Source organism: Larus michahellis, chromosome 2, assembly GCF_964199755.1.
Source record: "Larus michahellis chromosome 2, bLarMic1.1, whole genome shotgun sequence".
NCBI lineage: Eukaryota > Metazoa > Chordata > Aves > Charadriiformes > Laridae > Larus > Larus michahellis.
In genome coordinates this window covers 77,602,161-77,618,533 of record NC_133897.1, presented here as the reverse complement: position 1 = coordinate 77,618,533, position 16,373 = coordinate 77,602,161, and the positions used below count along the sequence as shown (strand labels likewise).

The following is a 16,373-nucleotide window of genomic DNA, read 5'->3' as shown; positions in this document are numbered from 1 at the left end:
ACAATTTGATAGTGACCATAAATTAACAAGACTTGAGGATGGGCGGCTGGTGAGAGCAGAACGGCATCACAGCCCGTCTGAAGGTATGTACACACATATGTTCCGGGTTAAGGGTTTTTGGCATTTAGCAGGTCACCAGTTCTCTTCCTTATTAAGGATGCAAAGTGGACAAGTTAGAAGAGGATGAGAAAATTAGGTGAATAAAAAAAAAATCATCTGTCTGGGGAAAAGTGGAACGATCTTTCAGTAAGTCCACACTCAGAGCTACTTGCCTTTGCTGTTTGGTTATACCCAGTTTTACTTCTTAGCTACAAAAATGTTTGGGTAAAATACATTATCTATCCACTTACAAATACTCTCAAATACTTTAATTCTTCTTTTCCTCCTTACCTACTGCTTTGTAACAGGAGACTGTGCAACTTTGCTGTTTACTGAAGTCTATAAAGTTTATACGAAAAGGCCTCTTTAGTTCTTCCTTGCTGCTTGTAGCTCAGTCCTCTGCAGGATATCTATGATTCACTCCTTTCTTTCTGCCTTCTGATCTCAGAGGACATTTACTATACATTAGTGATGATCACCAGTCCTCAAAATGCTAAGGCTAAGCTGACTGCTACTATGTCTCTATTAAAATAACAAAGGATGAAAACGCAAAGGAAAAATTAAGGTATTTCACAATTTATTCATCTTGGGCAGGACCTCATTCTTCTGAGGAATACAGGAATAGCAGAAGCAGAGCTCCTTGACCCCAAGTAGATCACATAAAGAGTGAAGAGAAGATGACTTGCCATCTGTAAGCACGTGCAATGGCACTGTCATCTCTGGGATCACACAGGTATGTCATGCCACAATCCCAAAGACCAAGGAGCAGGAGAGGCTCCCCACTACGACAGGACTCGCTCCCTCCATCTGCTGCTCCCTTGCTGTGAGCACCGAACCCTTCTTACTCCCTCACTGAGCAAATCCATGCCCCATTTTAGCGGCCACGCTGAAACCACACAAGGCAGGCAGAAAGCCTAGAACTTGACCTACAAACTACTGATGAACCTGCACTTGTTTCAATCTAAGCAGAAAAAGAAGCCTGGGAAATGCAATCAAAAAATCCCCTCCATGTTCCCCGTTCTCACCTACTCACTGCAACAAAGTCAAATGATTTCCTTTGCAAAGCTTCCTCTTTATTGCCCTGCACCTTGTGGGCAATTAGCTGCCGCTGTCCCACTGCTACAAGTTATCTTTGTTGTACCTGCACCCACGAAGAGATGTGAGGGCCCCACAACCTCCCCCAGCTGGGTAAAAAGCCAGCTCCCACCAGAGAGAGAGAAGCAAGAAGAGTCACAACTTGGCAGAGCAGTCAGAGTCCACGACAAATGCCTGCACACTTCTGTAAGATCATTCACTTGGTACTTTGCAAGTTGTACTCTCTGAAAAAAGAAATAAATCCTGGGCATCACTGCCTGAACCTGAAACACCCAGGCTGACAGTCATTTCACGTTTATTCCCTTGCCTCAGACATCTCTCTGTTGCCATTCAGGATATCTTGCAAGCCAGCCATTCATCCTATTCACTCTACCTGTTCACATAGATGTCTCTTATCGTGATAAACATTCAAACATAAGGCTCTTAATTAAGACTTTAAAAGTCAATTACACTGAAAGCAGCTTCTCACTGTTTAAATTATTAGCAAAGACTGCAAAGCCTGTTAAAGACAGGGCCTCTCACTACAGTGTAGTTCTGTCACTTGCATAAGGACTTTTATAGAGTTAAATATGACAACTTTTTGTAAAACGCTGTCTGTTCACTTTCTAACTTTTAAAGCAACTTAGCAGTTTCCTAATTAAGACTAAACAGAAGTGAAAAGATCTTTTTGCACAGGAAACATCAGACATGCTCAGCAAAAGAAAGGGACATATATACCTGAACTCCGTCTTCCATTTACTAATAAAGGTTTTCTTTTAAACGTTAGTAGATCCTGGGAAATAAAGCACAGACAAAAGCAGTTAAAAATCCTATTTGGATTAAAAGCAGCGGGTGGTGCTAGAAACACATGGGTTTAAAACTCTTGACAGAACTGGAAAATGCTCATTTTGCATTACTATAACTAGCTTTAGAGAGACAAGGAAGAAAAAAAGAACAGGAAGTGTTATCAGACAGAAATAAGCAGTACATTAAACTGCCACTCAGATGAATCCTGGAACATGTGTTTTAATAGAAGATGGGGATATCGTTTGCACATTATGTGTCATACTCCAGATAACGCATACGACATCTCTTCTTTGCGATGATTATCTCAAGGTGCTGTGATCTTTTGTGCTGCTCTTTCCAGACGTTCCTCATGTACGACAGTGAGCAGCACAGTAACTGCCCCTTGCCATTTCACACAGACCTGGTATTACAGCACCATAAAGTGGCAATATTTCTGCTCATGTTCTTTCCACCTTAAGATAAAATTAGATAAAATCAAACAAAATACTGTTTTGTTTCTGACACTGTAGGAAGACTTGTATGGGTTGGTTTTTTTGTTTAGTTAGGATACAAAAAAAAAATCAATTCCCACAATTTCAAGGCACCAAGTGTTTGTTTATGACCTAAACCAAGCTTCTAATTTTGTGCCTCTCCAGGGTCCTGGCAAAGAGGAGACAGAACGCATTGCCCAGCCCAGCTCATAGCCACTTCTGAGGTGCCAGCCAGAGCCTCAATTGTTCTAGAAGATTCAGGAGTCCGAAATTTATCCCAAGCACTTCACCGGGTCCTCTCCGGCACAAGCAACCACTGCTCTGAAAGGCTGCTCCAATGCCAAGCAGTGGAGCAACCAAATGAGACCTCCTCACTCCCTGTCCTCCTGCTGTTGGGACACACACATCCACAGTGGAGGAACAATAAGCCCTCTCTCATGGGGTGACCGTGGTACTCCTTGCCTGATGGTGCCTGGGCACGGAGTATTCCCACTCCGAGCAGAGTCTCAAGCTTCAGTCCCCCTCTTTCAGTAGAGCTTCTCCCATTTTGATCCTCCCTCAAAATTATCCCGATTTTTCCTTGACAGAAGAGAAAGAAAGGGATCTGGAGAAGGAATAGCAGCCTTTGATCATTAGTTCAGCTACATCAAGGGACGCAGGAGCAGAGTTGGCGAGAAAGGTTGCCACCGTTGGCAACTGCAGCAACTGTTAGGAAATGAGGCATGTGAGGGGAATACAAGCCAGTATTTAAACTGTAACCATGAGAAAATAAGTGGACCATCTCGAAAAAGAAATTCAACCCGTGAACCAATTTATCTTATTTTTTTCCCCCAAGACTTCATATCAGAATCTCTAAAAAGAAGATGAAAAAAGGAAAAAGAAAGGTTGATAACCAAATAACGACAATGAGCACAGCATTAGCAGTACCACTATGTCATAGCTTTCTCGGTAACTAGGAAAATAATGTTACTGTTTTCCATATTCACTTGCAGTATTTTCTGCATGCAATAGATTTAAAAGTTGTACTTCACTTTATTTTGCTGGGTGACAGGAAGCTACTGTTGACTGAGTGACAGTCTATACTGTTGACACAAAAATCATCAGAAATTTTAATCTGCAGGTTGCCCCAATCACCACTCATCATGCCATCGGTTATATGCTACTGAATCCAAACAGAAATTTACTTACACAATAATGTAACACTAAGCATGGCATGTAAGAGCTTTCTGCTTATAGCTGAAGGTGGAGAGGGCTAATGTAAAATTTCTGCCGTACCTCTCAGTCCTCCAGTTATTCTTTCCATACAAGCTACCTAGAGCCAAGCTGGGAAAAGAAGGGACACTTGACAGTGCTAAAGCAAACTGCGCAGCCTGTGGCATGTTTGGAGCAATCATTCCTCCCTTGATGCTGGAGGAAAAAAAGGAGTGGTGTGGATAATTACTTAATACAGGAATTCTGGGTGCAGGTTCTTCTGTCTGTAGAAGTAAGCAACCTTCTCTTTCTTTTTGTCATCCTATTACAGGTTTCTCTCACAGAACTTTAGATTGTTTGATCCCACAGTATTTCTTGTCATACTCTCTTTTCAGGTTGCTGCTTTTTTTTTTTTCCCCTCATCGTTTTTTTTTTTCCCCTGCAGAATTATTTTGTTTCTCATGAGTGTCTATCAAATGCATATGATGTCTGTTACAATATCTTGTCAGACTTTTAGGTGGAAAGCAGCAACTGTTTAAGTTGTACAGAGACTTTCTTACTGTGTAGTAGGCGGTGAATACTAAAGAAATCTCAGCTTTGCAGTTTTTACACTAATAAAGTCAAATTACTTCAGATGCTAATTTCTAGTCCTGTCGTTTTAAGTTTCTTCTCTTAAACTGGGAAATGTGGAGTAACCAAATTTGACACATGAACAGCCTGCATTTGTTTCCGCAACCATCCCATGTGAAAACTTACACTTCCCTTTATTTGTATGCACCTCTTTCAAGATCCTCTACCTCTAGTTTCTTTTTTAAAACTAAAACAATTCTGAACATGGGCAGATGAAATTCAGTCTTCCTTCAGAAGACAGAGAAGCAGAGACTGCCTCTAACAATTTTTGTCTGTTCAAATTTCAGTAACTGGTATATTTTCTAAATCTAGCAACTACAAAAGAAGGTAACTGCACACAAAGCAGCTTGTACTCTCCCCACTTAAGTTCACAGGCTCACTCTGTTAAGCCCTGCTTCGCTATCGACTGCTAACATGCACCATGGCAGTAGGTTAGTAGTAATCCAAGTTAGTAGGCCACAGCAGGTTAGCAGCAGGTTAACACCAGCTTAGCAGCCAGAGTTGCTTTACTTCTTTGTGCAGTAAGAACTAATGCACAGGTCTGTTTGGTAAAGCAACACTGCTGTTCACCAGGCTCCTGCACAGACCTATTGTAACAAGCACATCACCTCTTAGACAAAAAAACAGTAGCCTAAGAAAGTCTAATCAGCACCAAGGTTTTTCTCTAGGAATCAATGGATTTGGTTCACTTGGGGAAATACAAAGTTTTATTAATCATGGTGATAACATGGAGGTGTTGATGACTCAGTAAATAGAACTTTTTTTTCTAAAAAACATAAGAAAATAACTTTCCCTCCCTGTTCTACCAGCACAGTCCCTGGCAGTACCCCATTATACTGTAGCTAGTGCGGAGTAACTAAAACGTACTGCTATCGGGTAATAGAAATGCTTCTATTATGGTATTTCCAATATATCTAGCTAGCAGAAAAGATCAATGCAAATACTCTGTAAATCAATTCACTTACTGCTGGCTTTAATAAACAGAAAGAAATAAAAGTCAAATTATTTCTTCCTTTACATTAGAACATTTCAATAGTTGTTCTAAACACAACTTCGGTATACAAATCCTTATCAGCTTTTACTATTTAACACTCCTACGCTGTTTTGACACGTAAGAACTAGAAGATAATGATGTGTCTGTTGGCAAATTGAAGTGCTGAATCACTGTTGTTTAGTTTAAGTGGCTCAGCTGTGCTTGATAGGCTTGTTGGTTGTTTTTTTCCAATATTAAAGAATAGCTAAGAATCAAAGATCTAGATTACCATTCACTGAGATCTGACGTGGTCTGCTCTTCGTGCTCTGTGCAGCCACAGTTGATATTCTCTCATCACAGCTGCTGAGAGGAAAACTGGGATCATCTCCTGAACTCTCTGCAAGAGCTCTCTCTTTCCAGCAGTCTTAAGTTAACTGGAAATGGTGAATGATTAAAGCATGGGAGAATTTCCTGTACATCCTCAGTCCATGTAAGACATCTCTGCAAGCAGGAAGATTTACAGACAGATATCCTCTGAAACACGTTCAAAGCTTACAAACATGAATGTTAGCAAAAAAACATTGAGCTCTGATACTCATAAATCTGACATTTGCTGAGAATAACTAAAAGTTTATTGTAGTATTTGGAGAACAAAAAACTCAAATAGGTTCTTTATACATCTTTATCCAAGGTGACTTTAACAAAACAGTTATGAACAAATACTCAAACTAATTTTGCTGCTAATGGAGAAAGGAAAAAGCCATTTTTATTTGGCTTCTGAGGACAAACGCTGCTGACTGTATGGAGAGCAAGAAAGTACACTTTGATGTTAATGGCTTTTGTCCAAGGTAGGTAGGTTTCTGACAAGGATACAACCAGCTGCTGGAGCTCCCATCCACATTAGAAAACCCACCAACTCTCCTGCTAGTTCAGTTGAACAAGTGAAAGGAGATAAACAATTTGTCTGAAGCTTACTTTCTCTCCTGAATACATGACACCTAGATACAGGGGGGATGGACAAAAAGAATACTGAACAAGCTAAATGACAATACCAAAACAGTATCTGTCAATGGCTTACCCTGTCAAAATCCAGAATTCTTTCAGATAATTTAGAATTAAACAAATTGAGTCTAAACACAAAGTAACACACTGCTTTTAGGTTTGGCACTATTTCCAGCACCCACAACCAGACAAACTTACAGATGTCCTGTAAAGACCTAGGCCAATTTACTCTCTAGAAATCTTATGGTGGCTTGTTTCTTGATGGTTTACTTGTTTCTAAGCACAGTGATAATTTCCATTTAATCTTTGATTAAATTAGTGTTCATTCACTGACCAGATCACAGAAGTTTCCACTTGGTGTACTCCACGTTACCAGAAAAAAAAGATAGCTTTCATACACACAGCAAAACAATAACATAACAAAACATTACATAAGTTCTCTCTGGCACAAATGAAGTCTGCCTCCCTACTGAATTTACTGCCATCTACTACTGTTATCCTTTCTGTAGGTATCTAGGTCAACATGAAAAGTCCGTAGATTATTAACAAAATAATTAATTTATTAGCTCATCAATAATACTTACGGTCTCCTTTCCATGGCTGGCTACACTTAACAGTGTAACTTAACTTCTATGGCTTACTTAACAGTGCTCATATTAAAAGCACCAGCTGATAAAATACTATCCTGAAAACTGTGAGAGTGACTTTTTTTCTTTAATATAATTGCTTTCAGTGATAAAATACTACTGCCAGGATAATTTAAAAACCAGGATGTTGGCAAATTATCAAGTTGCTACATTTTAATCACTGCCAGACCTCTCCAAAGCCAAACAAATAGCACCAATTATTCCATGACTTAAAGCCTGAGTTCTGATAGAAGAAAAAAGCCTTCCAGAACTCATTCCAAGAGAGCTTTTGCTTCCTCTTTTCTGGTGGAGTATCTAGTACCGAATTACTTGGCAATGGTTTCTGTTCCTCTGTGAAATAAAGGATGGTTTAACAAGACCTTTAAAGTCTTACCTCACAGTTTTTGCTGGAGTTTACTGATTACAGTCTACATTTTATTATAATGAACTTCAAGAGAACCTGAAAAATGTTCACTGTAATCAGTGGGCTCATCACAATAGAAAGGCTCAATCATTTACGACCTCAGAATAATGAAGAAACATGCAATCTGAACTGAATATCTATATATAATAGTTTTAAGGCAGACTGTTTCACACCGATCAACATTTAAATTATTCTTCTAAAATAGAACAGTCAGGAAATAGGAAAAAACCCACAAATATTCTTATGCTGAATACAACAATAAAGTGGAAAAAAGAAGAGACTGACATAACTGGTTCAATCTCCTCTATGTGTTCACTCTCACAAAGTTAACTACCAGTAAAACCTCTGGGGTCTACTTTGGCATTACTACAAATGGAGGTTACTTGTAAACAAGGTTCATTGCAGTAAATTGAGTCTGCATATCAAGCCCAGGTAGAATGTCATGTTTTGCACTATGAATTCTGAATTCCTGACATTCAAGTGTTTTTCGTTTCTTCACACATGCCATGTTCCAAAAAGTTTGCTAAATAGACCAATTTCCATCCTAATGAAGACTGCTATGTAAGAATGAAGTATAGTTTCCTTGCTCTCTTCACTATATCACAGCTGCAGACAGAACATAATCTGCACAGAGGGTGAAGTAGAAGGAAAGAGAGAAATTAGTAGCTCCTTAGAATTATTCAGAAACAGTATCTTTTACCCTAGCAAAAGCTCAAAATTAATTCTAGCACCATATTAAATTTTAAAAACCCCAAACATTCAAAAACTTATTTACATTCTCCACAAGAAACTCGTAACTAACTTGTGATGGAGAGAGAAATCTTAAAAAGCAAGAGCAGAAACAAACTGTGGTTCTTCATGTCAAGTGGAAACTACTTGAGAACCCACTTTGGAGAGAATAGCTGTTCAAGCCTAACAAAATTCAAAGACAAAAAGTGTAATTAACCACCACCTTATCTGCATTCACACTATCAGATTCTTTTGAACTCGGCAGCAAAGCTGCTACAGAACCACCTAGTGATCACTGACTTAAGCAGACAAAGCTGGCAAGGTCACGCTGACTTCAATGAACAGCTGCTACAAAGCAAATTAACTACAACAGAAAGCTGCGTTCTAAGCAAATCCAGCTTCAGGACTTCCAGACACCTTGGCTTGATATTAGCTGTGAACTGTCAAATCTGACTCAATTACATACAGTTGGCGAGCTTGCTGCTCCAGATTTCATTTTGTTGATTTTAACTGCTGCGTGTATTACTGTTCAAAACAGTTTAAGACAGTGCTTAAATAAGGACTTCAGTTTATTAAGGTGCTTTTCTGGACAACTGTTCAGTCATTTCACCACTACCTTTTGTCTTTTAAGTCATATTGGTAAATCAGCATGCACAAACAAGATGTAGTAACTCATGCAATTAACATTAGTATTTGCAGAAAAAGCCTCCCTTGAAGAGACTTAACTGTTTATTTTCCATTGACTAGTTAAGCTCAGTATTCAAAAGACAGTGGAGGAGTTTACTCTAGTGGCTATGTTTCAGAATCCCAACTCTTAAAGGAAAAGAGAAATTCAAGATTCTTCGGTGGTATGAAGACCCTTTCTGAAAGACTCTGAAAGCACCTTACAGTCACAGTGCTGGGGGAACCTGATTTTACCAGTATTTCACAAAAAGTTACTGTGAAAATCAAATTGGGCAAGGTTTCAAGAAAGGAAAGAATGTGATTTTTTAATTTTTTTTTTTAAAAATATAGATTAAAAGAAAATTATTACTATTTAAAAGGTAAGGGAAATATGATGAGCTCTCTAAACTTTTTATTGATCTACACCAAAGCAGAAAAGACTAAGCTTGGGAAAAAAAATAATGTATAAAATCAAGGCAGTTATGTGCTCTGCTTGCTTTTCTGGTGGTCAGGCAAGGATCTGTGGTCCACTTTAGTCAAAGGTTGGGCAAGACAACTTGGGTCAAAAGCATCAACTATAACTAGAGGCCCGACCTACTGAAGGGAAGTTTGAGAAGATAAACACAGTTATCTCGAGCAGGAGGAGCAGAGCAAAGCACCTGAGACCTACAGAATCCAGAGTAAGCCAAGGACAGCTGATAAACAGAAATCTGTCACAGAGAAATAAAATGCTGACTGGCTGAAGAAGGAAGTTTACAATAAGTGGAAGAAGGGACTGACCACTTGGGAGGATTACAAGAATGCCACCAGAGTGTGCAGGGATGAAACGAGGAAAGCCAAAGCTGCCTTGGAATTAAATGTGGCTAAGGATGTCAAACTCAACACGAGGGGCTTCTACAAGTATATTGCAGGCAAAAGGAAGACCAGAGGAGTTGTGGGCCCACTGTTGAATGAAACAGGAGCCATGGTGATGGAGGATGCGGAGAAGGTGGAGTTACTGAATGACTTCTTTGCTTCGGTCTTTACTGCTTGGCCCAGCCCTCCAGAGTCCCAGACTTTGGAGAAAGTAACAGGGAAAGAAGAAGACTTCCCCTGGGTTGAGAAAGATCGAGTGAGGGATCAGTTAGATATTCACAAGTCCATGGGTCCCGATGGGATGCACCCAAGAGTGCTGAGGGAGCTGCAGGAAGTCATTGCAGGGATGCTCTCCATCATCTTTGGAAGGTCCTGGAGTGCAGAGTGCCTGAGGACTGGAGGAAAGACAATGTCACTCCAGTCTTCAAAAAAGGCAAGAAGGAGGACCCGGAGAACTACAGGCTGGTCAGCCTCACCTCCATCCCTGGAAAGATGAGGGAACAGCTCATTCTGGGTGTCATCTCAAGGCATGTGGAGGAAAAGAAAGCTATCAGAAGTACTCAACATGGATTCACCAAGGGGAAATCATGTCTGACTAATCTGATAGCCTTCTATGATGGCATGACTGGATGGGTAGATGAGGGGAGGGTGGTAGATGTGGTCTACCTTGCCATAAGCAAGACGTTTCACACTGTCTCCCACAGCATCCTCATAGGGAAGCTTAGGAAGTGTGGGCTTGATGAATGGACAGTATGGTGGATAGATAACTGGTTGAAAGACAGAGCTCAGAGGGTTGTGATCAGGGGCACAGAGTCTAGTTGGAGGTCAGTGACGAGTGGTGTTCCCCAGGGGTCAGTACTGGGTCCAGTCCTCTTCAATATATTCATCAATGACCTGGCTGAGGGGATAGAGTGCACCCTCAGCAAGTTTGCTGATGACACAAAGCTGGGGAGGGGTGACTGACACAGCAGAAGGCTGTGCTGCCATACAGAGAGACCTGCACAGGCTGGAGAGCTGGGCAAAGAGGAACCTTATGAAATTCAACAAGGGCAAGTGTAGGGTGCTGCACCTGGGGAGGAATAACCCCATGCACCAGTACAGGTTGGGGGCTGACCTGCTGGAGAGCAGCTCATCTGAAAGAGACCTGGGAGTCCTGGTGGACAACAGGATGACCATGAGACAGCAATGTGCACTTGTGGCCAAGAAGGCCAATGGCATTCTGGGGTGCATCAAGAAGAGCATGGCCAGCACGTCGAGGGAGGTCATCCTCCCCCTCTACTCTGCCTTGGTGAGGCCACACCTGGAGTACTGTGTCCAGTTCTGGGCTCCCCGGTTCAAGAGGGACAGGGAACTGCTGGAGAGGGTACAGCAAAAGGCTACCAAGATGATTAGGGGACTGGAACACCTCTCTTATGAAGAAAGGCTGAGGGATTTGGGTCTCTTCAGTCTGGAAAAGAGACAACTGAGGGGGGGACCTTATCAACACTTATAAATACTTAAAGGGTGGGTGTCAGGAGGATGGGGCCAGGCCCTTTTCAGTGGTGCCCGGGGACAGGACAAGAGGTAACAGGCACAAACTTAAACACAGGAAGTCCCATCTAAACATGAGGAACTTCCTTACTTTGAGGGTGGCAGAGCACTGGAACAGGCTGCCCAGGGAGGTGGTGGAGTCTCCATCTCTGGAGACATTCAAAACCCACCTGGACGTGTTCCTGTGCAACCTGTTCTAGGTGACCCTGCTGTGGCAGGGGGGTTGGACTAGATGATCTCCAGAGGTCCCTTCCAACCCTATGATTCAGCATAGCAAACAGCTGAGCAAGGCAAGGTAGTTCAGCCTGAGACACAGCACTGAGAGTCATGACTTAAGACTCGGAAACCAAAACACAAGAACCCACGTAAGACAGCAACAGGGAGTGAAAAGCATACTCCATGGGGCATCCCTGGTGTACGATCAGGGCATGCATTTTTTGCTGTGGGTAAAACACAGCCCTGTACATGTACACATTCCCTGCGCCAACGTGCCAGGATGCATTCCCACCCAGCTGCTAGCAGGTGGGGAAGCTGGTGGGCAGATGTTCAGGAGGCCGCAGGACACCTGCTGCCTATGCCATGCTCAGATCAGGAGGGAAAACATATCCAACTCAGGCAAGACCTAACATAAGGGCAAAAGTTTCAGGCATAAAAGCAACTTCTTCTGCCAGCACCAGTGGTTTTGGTACAGACCCACAGAACAGTGTTAGCACACAGGGTTTTTAAGAATATAGTCTGATATATTACTTGAGAGAAACACTACAAAATCCAGTCCTCCTCCTTGTAAAAGGGGGTTGGATTGGGGGTGAGAGCGGGCAGTAGAAAAGAGAAGGAAAGCAGCAGCTGCAATACAGAAATAGGGCCTGGCAGCAGGAAAGTGGGTGAGAAGTGAAGAGGGAATAGTGTCCTTTTTGCTCAGCCAGCATGAGAACATCAGAACAAAGCTATTAAAATTTGTATGTCCGTATCCAACCACAGCTATCTGAACAGGATTGACAGAGAGGACTAGACGTTTCCCACTACAGCGATACAAGGCAGATTCCCTCTGAGGCCGATAAGCTCCTCATGGCCAAACCTGGAAGAAAGAAACAAGACAGAAGAAGGAAGACTACTAAACTTATTCGTTACCTCCAGGATGATAGTAGCCTCAAAGAGGTTTTCCACAAAGCAAGGCCTACATGTGTTTCGGGTGTGCTGACATCTGCAATTATTCTCAAATGCAGGAAACTTCATTGCATATCTGTAGCAGTGGAAGACTGTGTTTCCATCCTCCTCATGAGTTAAAAACAAGCAAACGAAAACCCATGATGCAGTTGATAAACCTTTAACAGCAATAAAGAAGCATTTTCAGGGAATGACCTGGAATACCGACCTCTTCTCCCTGACAGAGGCCCAAGAGCACAGCTATTCGATGAAGCCAGAAATAATCTCTCAGCTGCAAGAGACCAGTTCTTCCTCCATCCTCAACAGAGGAGTTTCCTCACAACACACACAGTTCCAGGGCAAAGACAAACCCCCTGGGCCCTTTCACCTGACTGGCTTAGTGGAAGGGAAGGCAGAAAAGAGCTGCAGTCAGAGACAGGAAAAGGAGTAGATGCAAGGGTTATAATGTCCTGCTTTGCCATAAATGTATCAAAGGGCCCTTGGTATAACGAACAAAGAATTCAACTGTAGCACCAAGGATAATCAATGCAGGGACCAGGTTCAATTAATTCCCAGGCAGAAATAGAAAAGGGCTGGGGAGACTGAATAAGGACCGTTGCATATTGTGCTGGGATTTAATAGCAACAGCCCCAAACCATGACACTCCTGCTGTGTGGCTGGGCTGTAAACATGCAGATGTCTTGTCAGAAAATGCTGCAGGGAAACCAAGAAGAGATTTGGGACACTGCTCAAGAGCCAGGATGGCAGTGAACTTGAACACTTAAGATTGCTGCCTCTCAAGCTGAAGAGCAGACACTGTAGTAAAGACAGATTTATTCTAAGAAGGAAGTATTCCAGGCACGGGCAAAGACCAACAAGGCCACATAAGCAAGGACAAGCCAACAGCTCGAGGGAAAATTAACCATTTTTCAATCCACTTTAAATAAAGACCAGCATTTAAGAGTGCTCCTCTGAAAAAGGCTCTTCAGAGCTGCTGAGAAATAAAAGAGTAGCTTATGGAAAGATCAGTCTTTGATAAAATCTGACCTTTAAAGTTGCTGAGGTAACTGTACCAACTAGGAAGTTAGGGTGCGACTATGTTACTGTCTTAGTTTGGACCAGGAGAACGCTCTCAGAGCAAGTCTCTAAAATGACGCTAACTCCATCTCCCAGTTTGTGCTGCAGAGCTGTCTTGGCACATACGAGTTAGATCCCTTCCAGATTACATCAAATCAGGAGACATCCTCCAGCCACAGACAGGCCTTCAGTGCTGGGATCATACTACAACCAGCCTGAAGAAAACCCTCAAAACAAGGGTAGCATGGATGCAGGTTTCCCAGCAGCAAACGTTCTGCTCCAAGAGGTCTGACCTGCCATAAATGCAAATGCAGCCTGCCTCATAGCAGTAGAGTTGTGGGGGGCTCCGATCTCAAAGAGCTGAATGCAAAGACTGTTGAATAGCTACAGTCCCAGCAAGACTCTTCTAAATGTGCATTTGTGTCAGCGTTCCCACCCCTTGGGCAAATTCAAACTTGGAGAAATTACATATTGCAACAGGGCAGGACAAGAAGTAGGTATGTGGGAGAAGAGCCCATGGAACTCACAGCTCCATGTCTGAAAGGATTAGGAATATCTTACTTAGGAAAAGAAAAAAAAAAAAACACCACCACAAAACCAAAACAAAATAAGAGAACTGTTGCATTTTGTCCTTATATTTGTAAGAGTCTTCCTCCCCCAGTGCTCCATGGATATGCCTCTTTTTTTCGATTTTGGACTGCAAAAAAAAGCTTCCTAAATTCCTTGGTGCAGCAAGACTGCCAGTGTCTTTGATACAATTCTGCTAGTATACTGCTGATATAGAAAATAAAGCCCACCTGTCTGGTGTTCCACCATTGGAAAAAATTGCACCATTTTCCTGTACTATATCTGATTATATACTAAAAACATTAACCCATTATTAATATTGATTTATTACCTTATTCTCATATAGAATCTTGCTGTTTCAAATACATCTAACTCCACTAGCCTAATGATGTCCATCAGGCCAGCCTTTTACATGTTTTCCAATTTAGAATTGCTTCCCCTCCAAGGGTAACAACTTAGCTATATTAAATTATTTACCTGTAGAAAGCTTGCCTAAAGAGTTATTTATTTAAATGAGGGCAGAAGTCAGGCTTATCACACAATTTGTATTCTCTGTACATGTACATACTTCAAATAATTTCTCACAAAACTTGGGGAGAAAAATATTACAATTTAATGCATAAATAACTACAGTTTTCTGGTCAAGATGCAGTCATGCCTAACAGATACTTGAGTAAAAGCATTTCACTTATGAAAGTGTGCATTGTAACAGTTGAATTTGCATGTTGTTAACAATCAAAGTATGAGAGGTCTTTAATCTATTGGTATGATGATGCCTGCTTCACTATTTTACTTAGGAACTTGCTTACCAAGTATACTTAAACCACCAAATGCTTACTTTTCTTTAACTGTGTATTTATTAAGCTATTTTTGATAGGAAGAGGCAATTCTACAAACTGGCATCTTTTCTAACTCTTATTCATACACAAGCAGTTTTACAGTGCAGCTTCCAATTTAAGCTTTTTCAATAAAAACAAAGTGTTAATCCTGCAACTTTAAGCCTACTAGCAAGTCAATCCATCCTTTCTGCTTCCCACAGCCCAACTCCCGCCGAACGTGCTCTGCTGCCACAGTGCGCACTACAGCATATGGCACTTTATTTGCAAACAGCTTAAAAGTAGTATGCAATAAAGGCACACCACAGGAGATATTACATCGATCACTATTTGGAAAGCCGGAGTAGTCTTAGCAAGAAGGCTTAATGACCTGGACACACGATTAAGTTTGTGTGACTGACAAGGCAGGGGAAAAAAAAAAAACAACAAACAGGAAAACACAAAATCACACTTTCTTCTCTGTATTTCAGTAGTGTTTTGGATGCCTTACCCCCAGCCTAAACAACAATTTCTTCACTGGTTATACATTTGCCTCAGGAGACAGAAACACGAGGGTTTAGGCCGTGTTTGAGGAGGGCATGAAATGCAGGTCTCCCCCTCCCCACAGCACGTTCAGTCACCCCTCCGGTATGGCTGGAAGGGGCCCTCTCCTAGGCAGGAAGCGTTCTCCTTCGTCTTAAGATGAAAGCAAGGTTTCGTCCTGCCCACTAACCCCGGCAGGTGCGGGGCCATACAGAGACAGCTAACCCAGCTCACCGAGCGGCACAGCCAGGAAGGCAGCCGATTTCCAGGCCGTGCCCCGGCAGGAGGGAGCTGGGGCTGCTCAGGCCTGAGGCAACGGCCGGGCCCTCCCGCCGCCCCACGGCGATTACACCCCCGGCCCCACCGCTGCCTGCTCCCCCGCCCCCCCCCCCACCAGGGGGGCCCCGCCGGAGGCGCGGGGCGGTGGGAGGCGGGAAGGCCGCCCAGGGCTCGCTGCCGACCACTCACCCCGAGAGCGCGGCGGGGAGACGGCCGTTCGCGGCGCGGTGCCTTCCCCAGGGCAGGACGGCGCCGGAACCCCCGACCGCTGAGGCGGTGCGACGGCGATGGGGGCTCACCTTATATCGCGGAGTGGCCGCCAACACAACCTCCGGACGAAGGTCAGGGCCGGGGCCGCCATGACAAGGGAGAGTGAGGGCGGGAGGAGGAGCAGGAGGAGGAGGAGGAGACGGCAAACCCCGCCCCGCTGGAGCCGCCGCGCCCTCAGCTGAGGAGGTAGCGCCCGCCCACTCTCTCCCCAGGCAGGGTATCGTCTCCAGCGCCGCGGGGAGGTCGGGCTGCGGGCGGTGGCTTCGCTGGAAGCTGCTGAGGGGGCTCGTCGGGGCCGGGGCGGGCTCCAGCGGGAGCCGTGAGGCGGCGGTCCGGGCCTGCGGCGGCGGGTGCCCTTGTCCCGCGGCTGCGAGGGAGCGAGCAGGCAGGGTTGTGTGGCGGCGCTCCGGAGCCGTGCCCCCCAAAAAATGCACTTTGTGGTCAGAAATGACACGGGCGCCAAAGTCGCCAGGGTGGTCTGACGGAACGGCCATTGAAACCAGAACCCCTCCGTGGGCAAAAGTCGTGGACTCGGCTCAGCACCCCCACCCCCCGAGTGCCTGGAAACATACGTCCCATTATTAATCAGAGCTGTTACTTATATTT

At 43.5% G+C, this 16,373-nt stretch overlaps 1 protein-coding gene across 4 annotated transcripts in view; it reads right to left on the bottom strand.

The window, feature by feature from the left end:
- ECI2 (enoyl-CoA delta isomerase 2) overlaps positions 1 to 15,921 on the bottom strand; it is a 32,630-nt gene extending 16,709 nt beyond the window's left edge. Inside the window, exons 1-2 of one of the 4 annotated variants that reach the window (XM_074576041.1) lie at positions 15,797 to 15,921; positions 1,912 to 1,966 (exon numbers count right to left, since the gene is read on the bottom strand). Coding sequence is in view for 1 of the 4 variants with exons in the window: in XM_074576040.1 (XP_074432141.1) it covers positions 15,797 to 15,858 (62 nt within the window). In the remaining 3 variants the exon portion in view is untranslated. Of the gene's footprint in view, positions 1 to 1,911; positions 1,967 to 15,686 lie in introns of all 4 variants that reach the window. The other 3 variants (XM_074576043.1, XM_074576040.1, XM_074576042.1) reach the window with 3 other exon arrangements.
- Between the last annotated feature and the right edge of the window lie 452 nt (positions 15,922 to 16,373).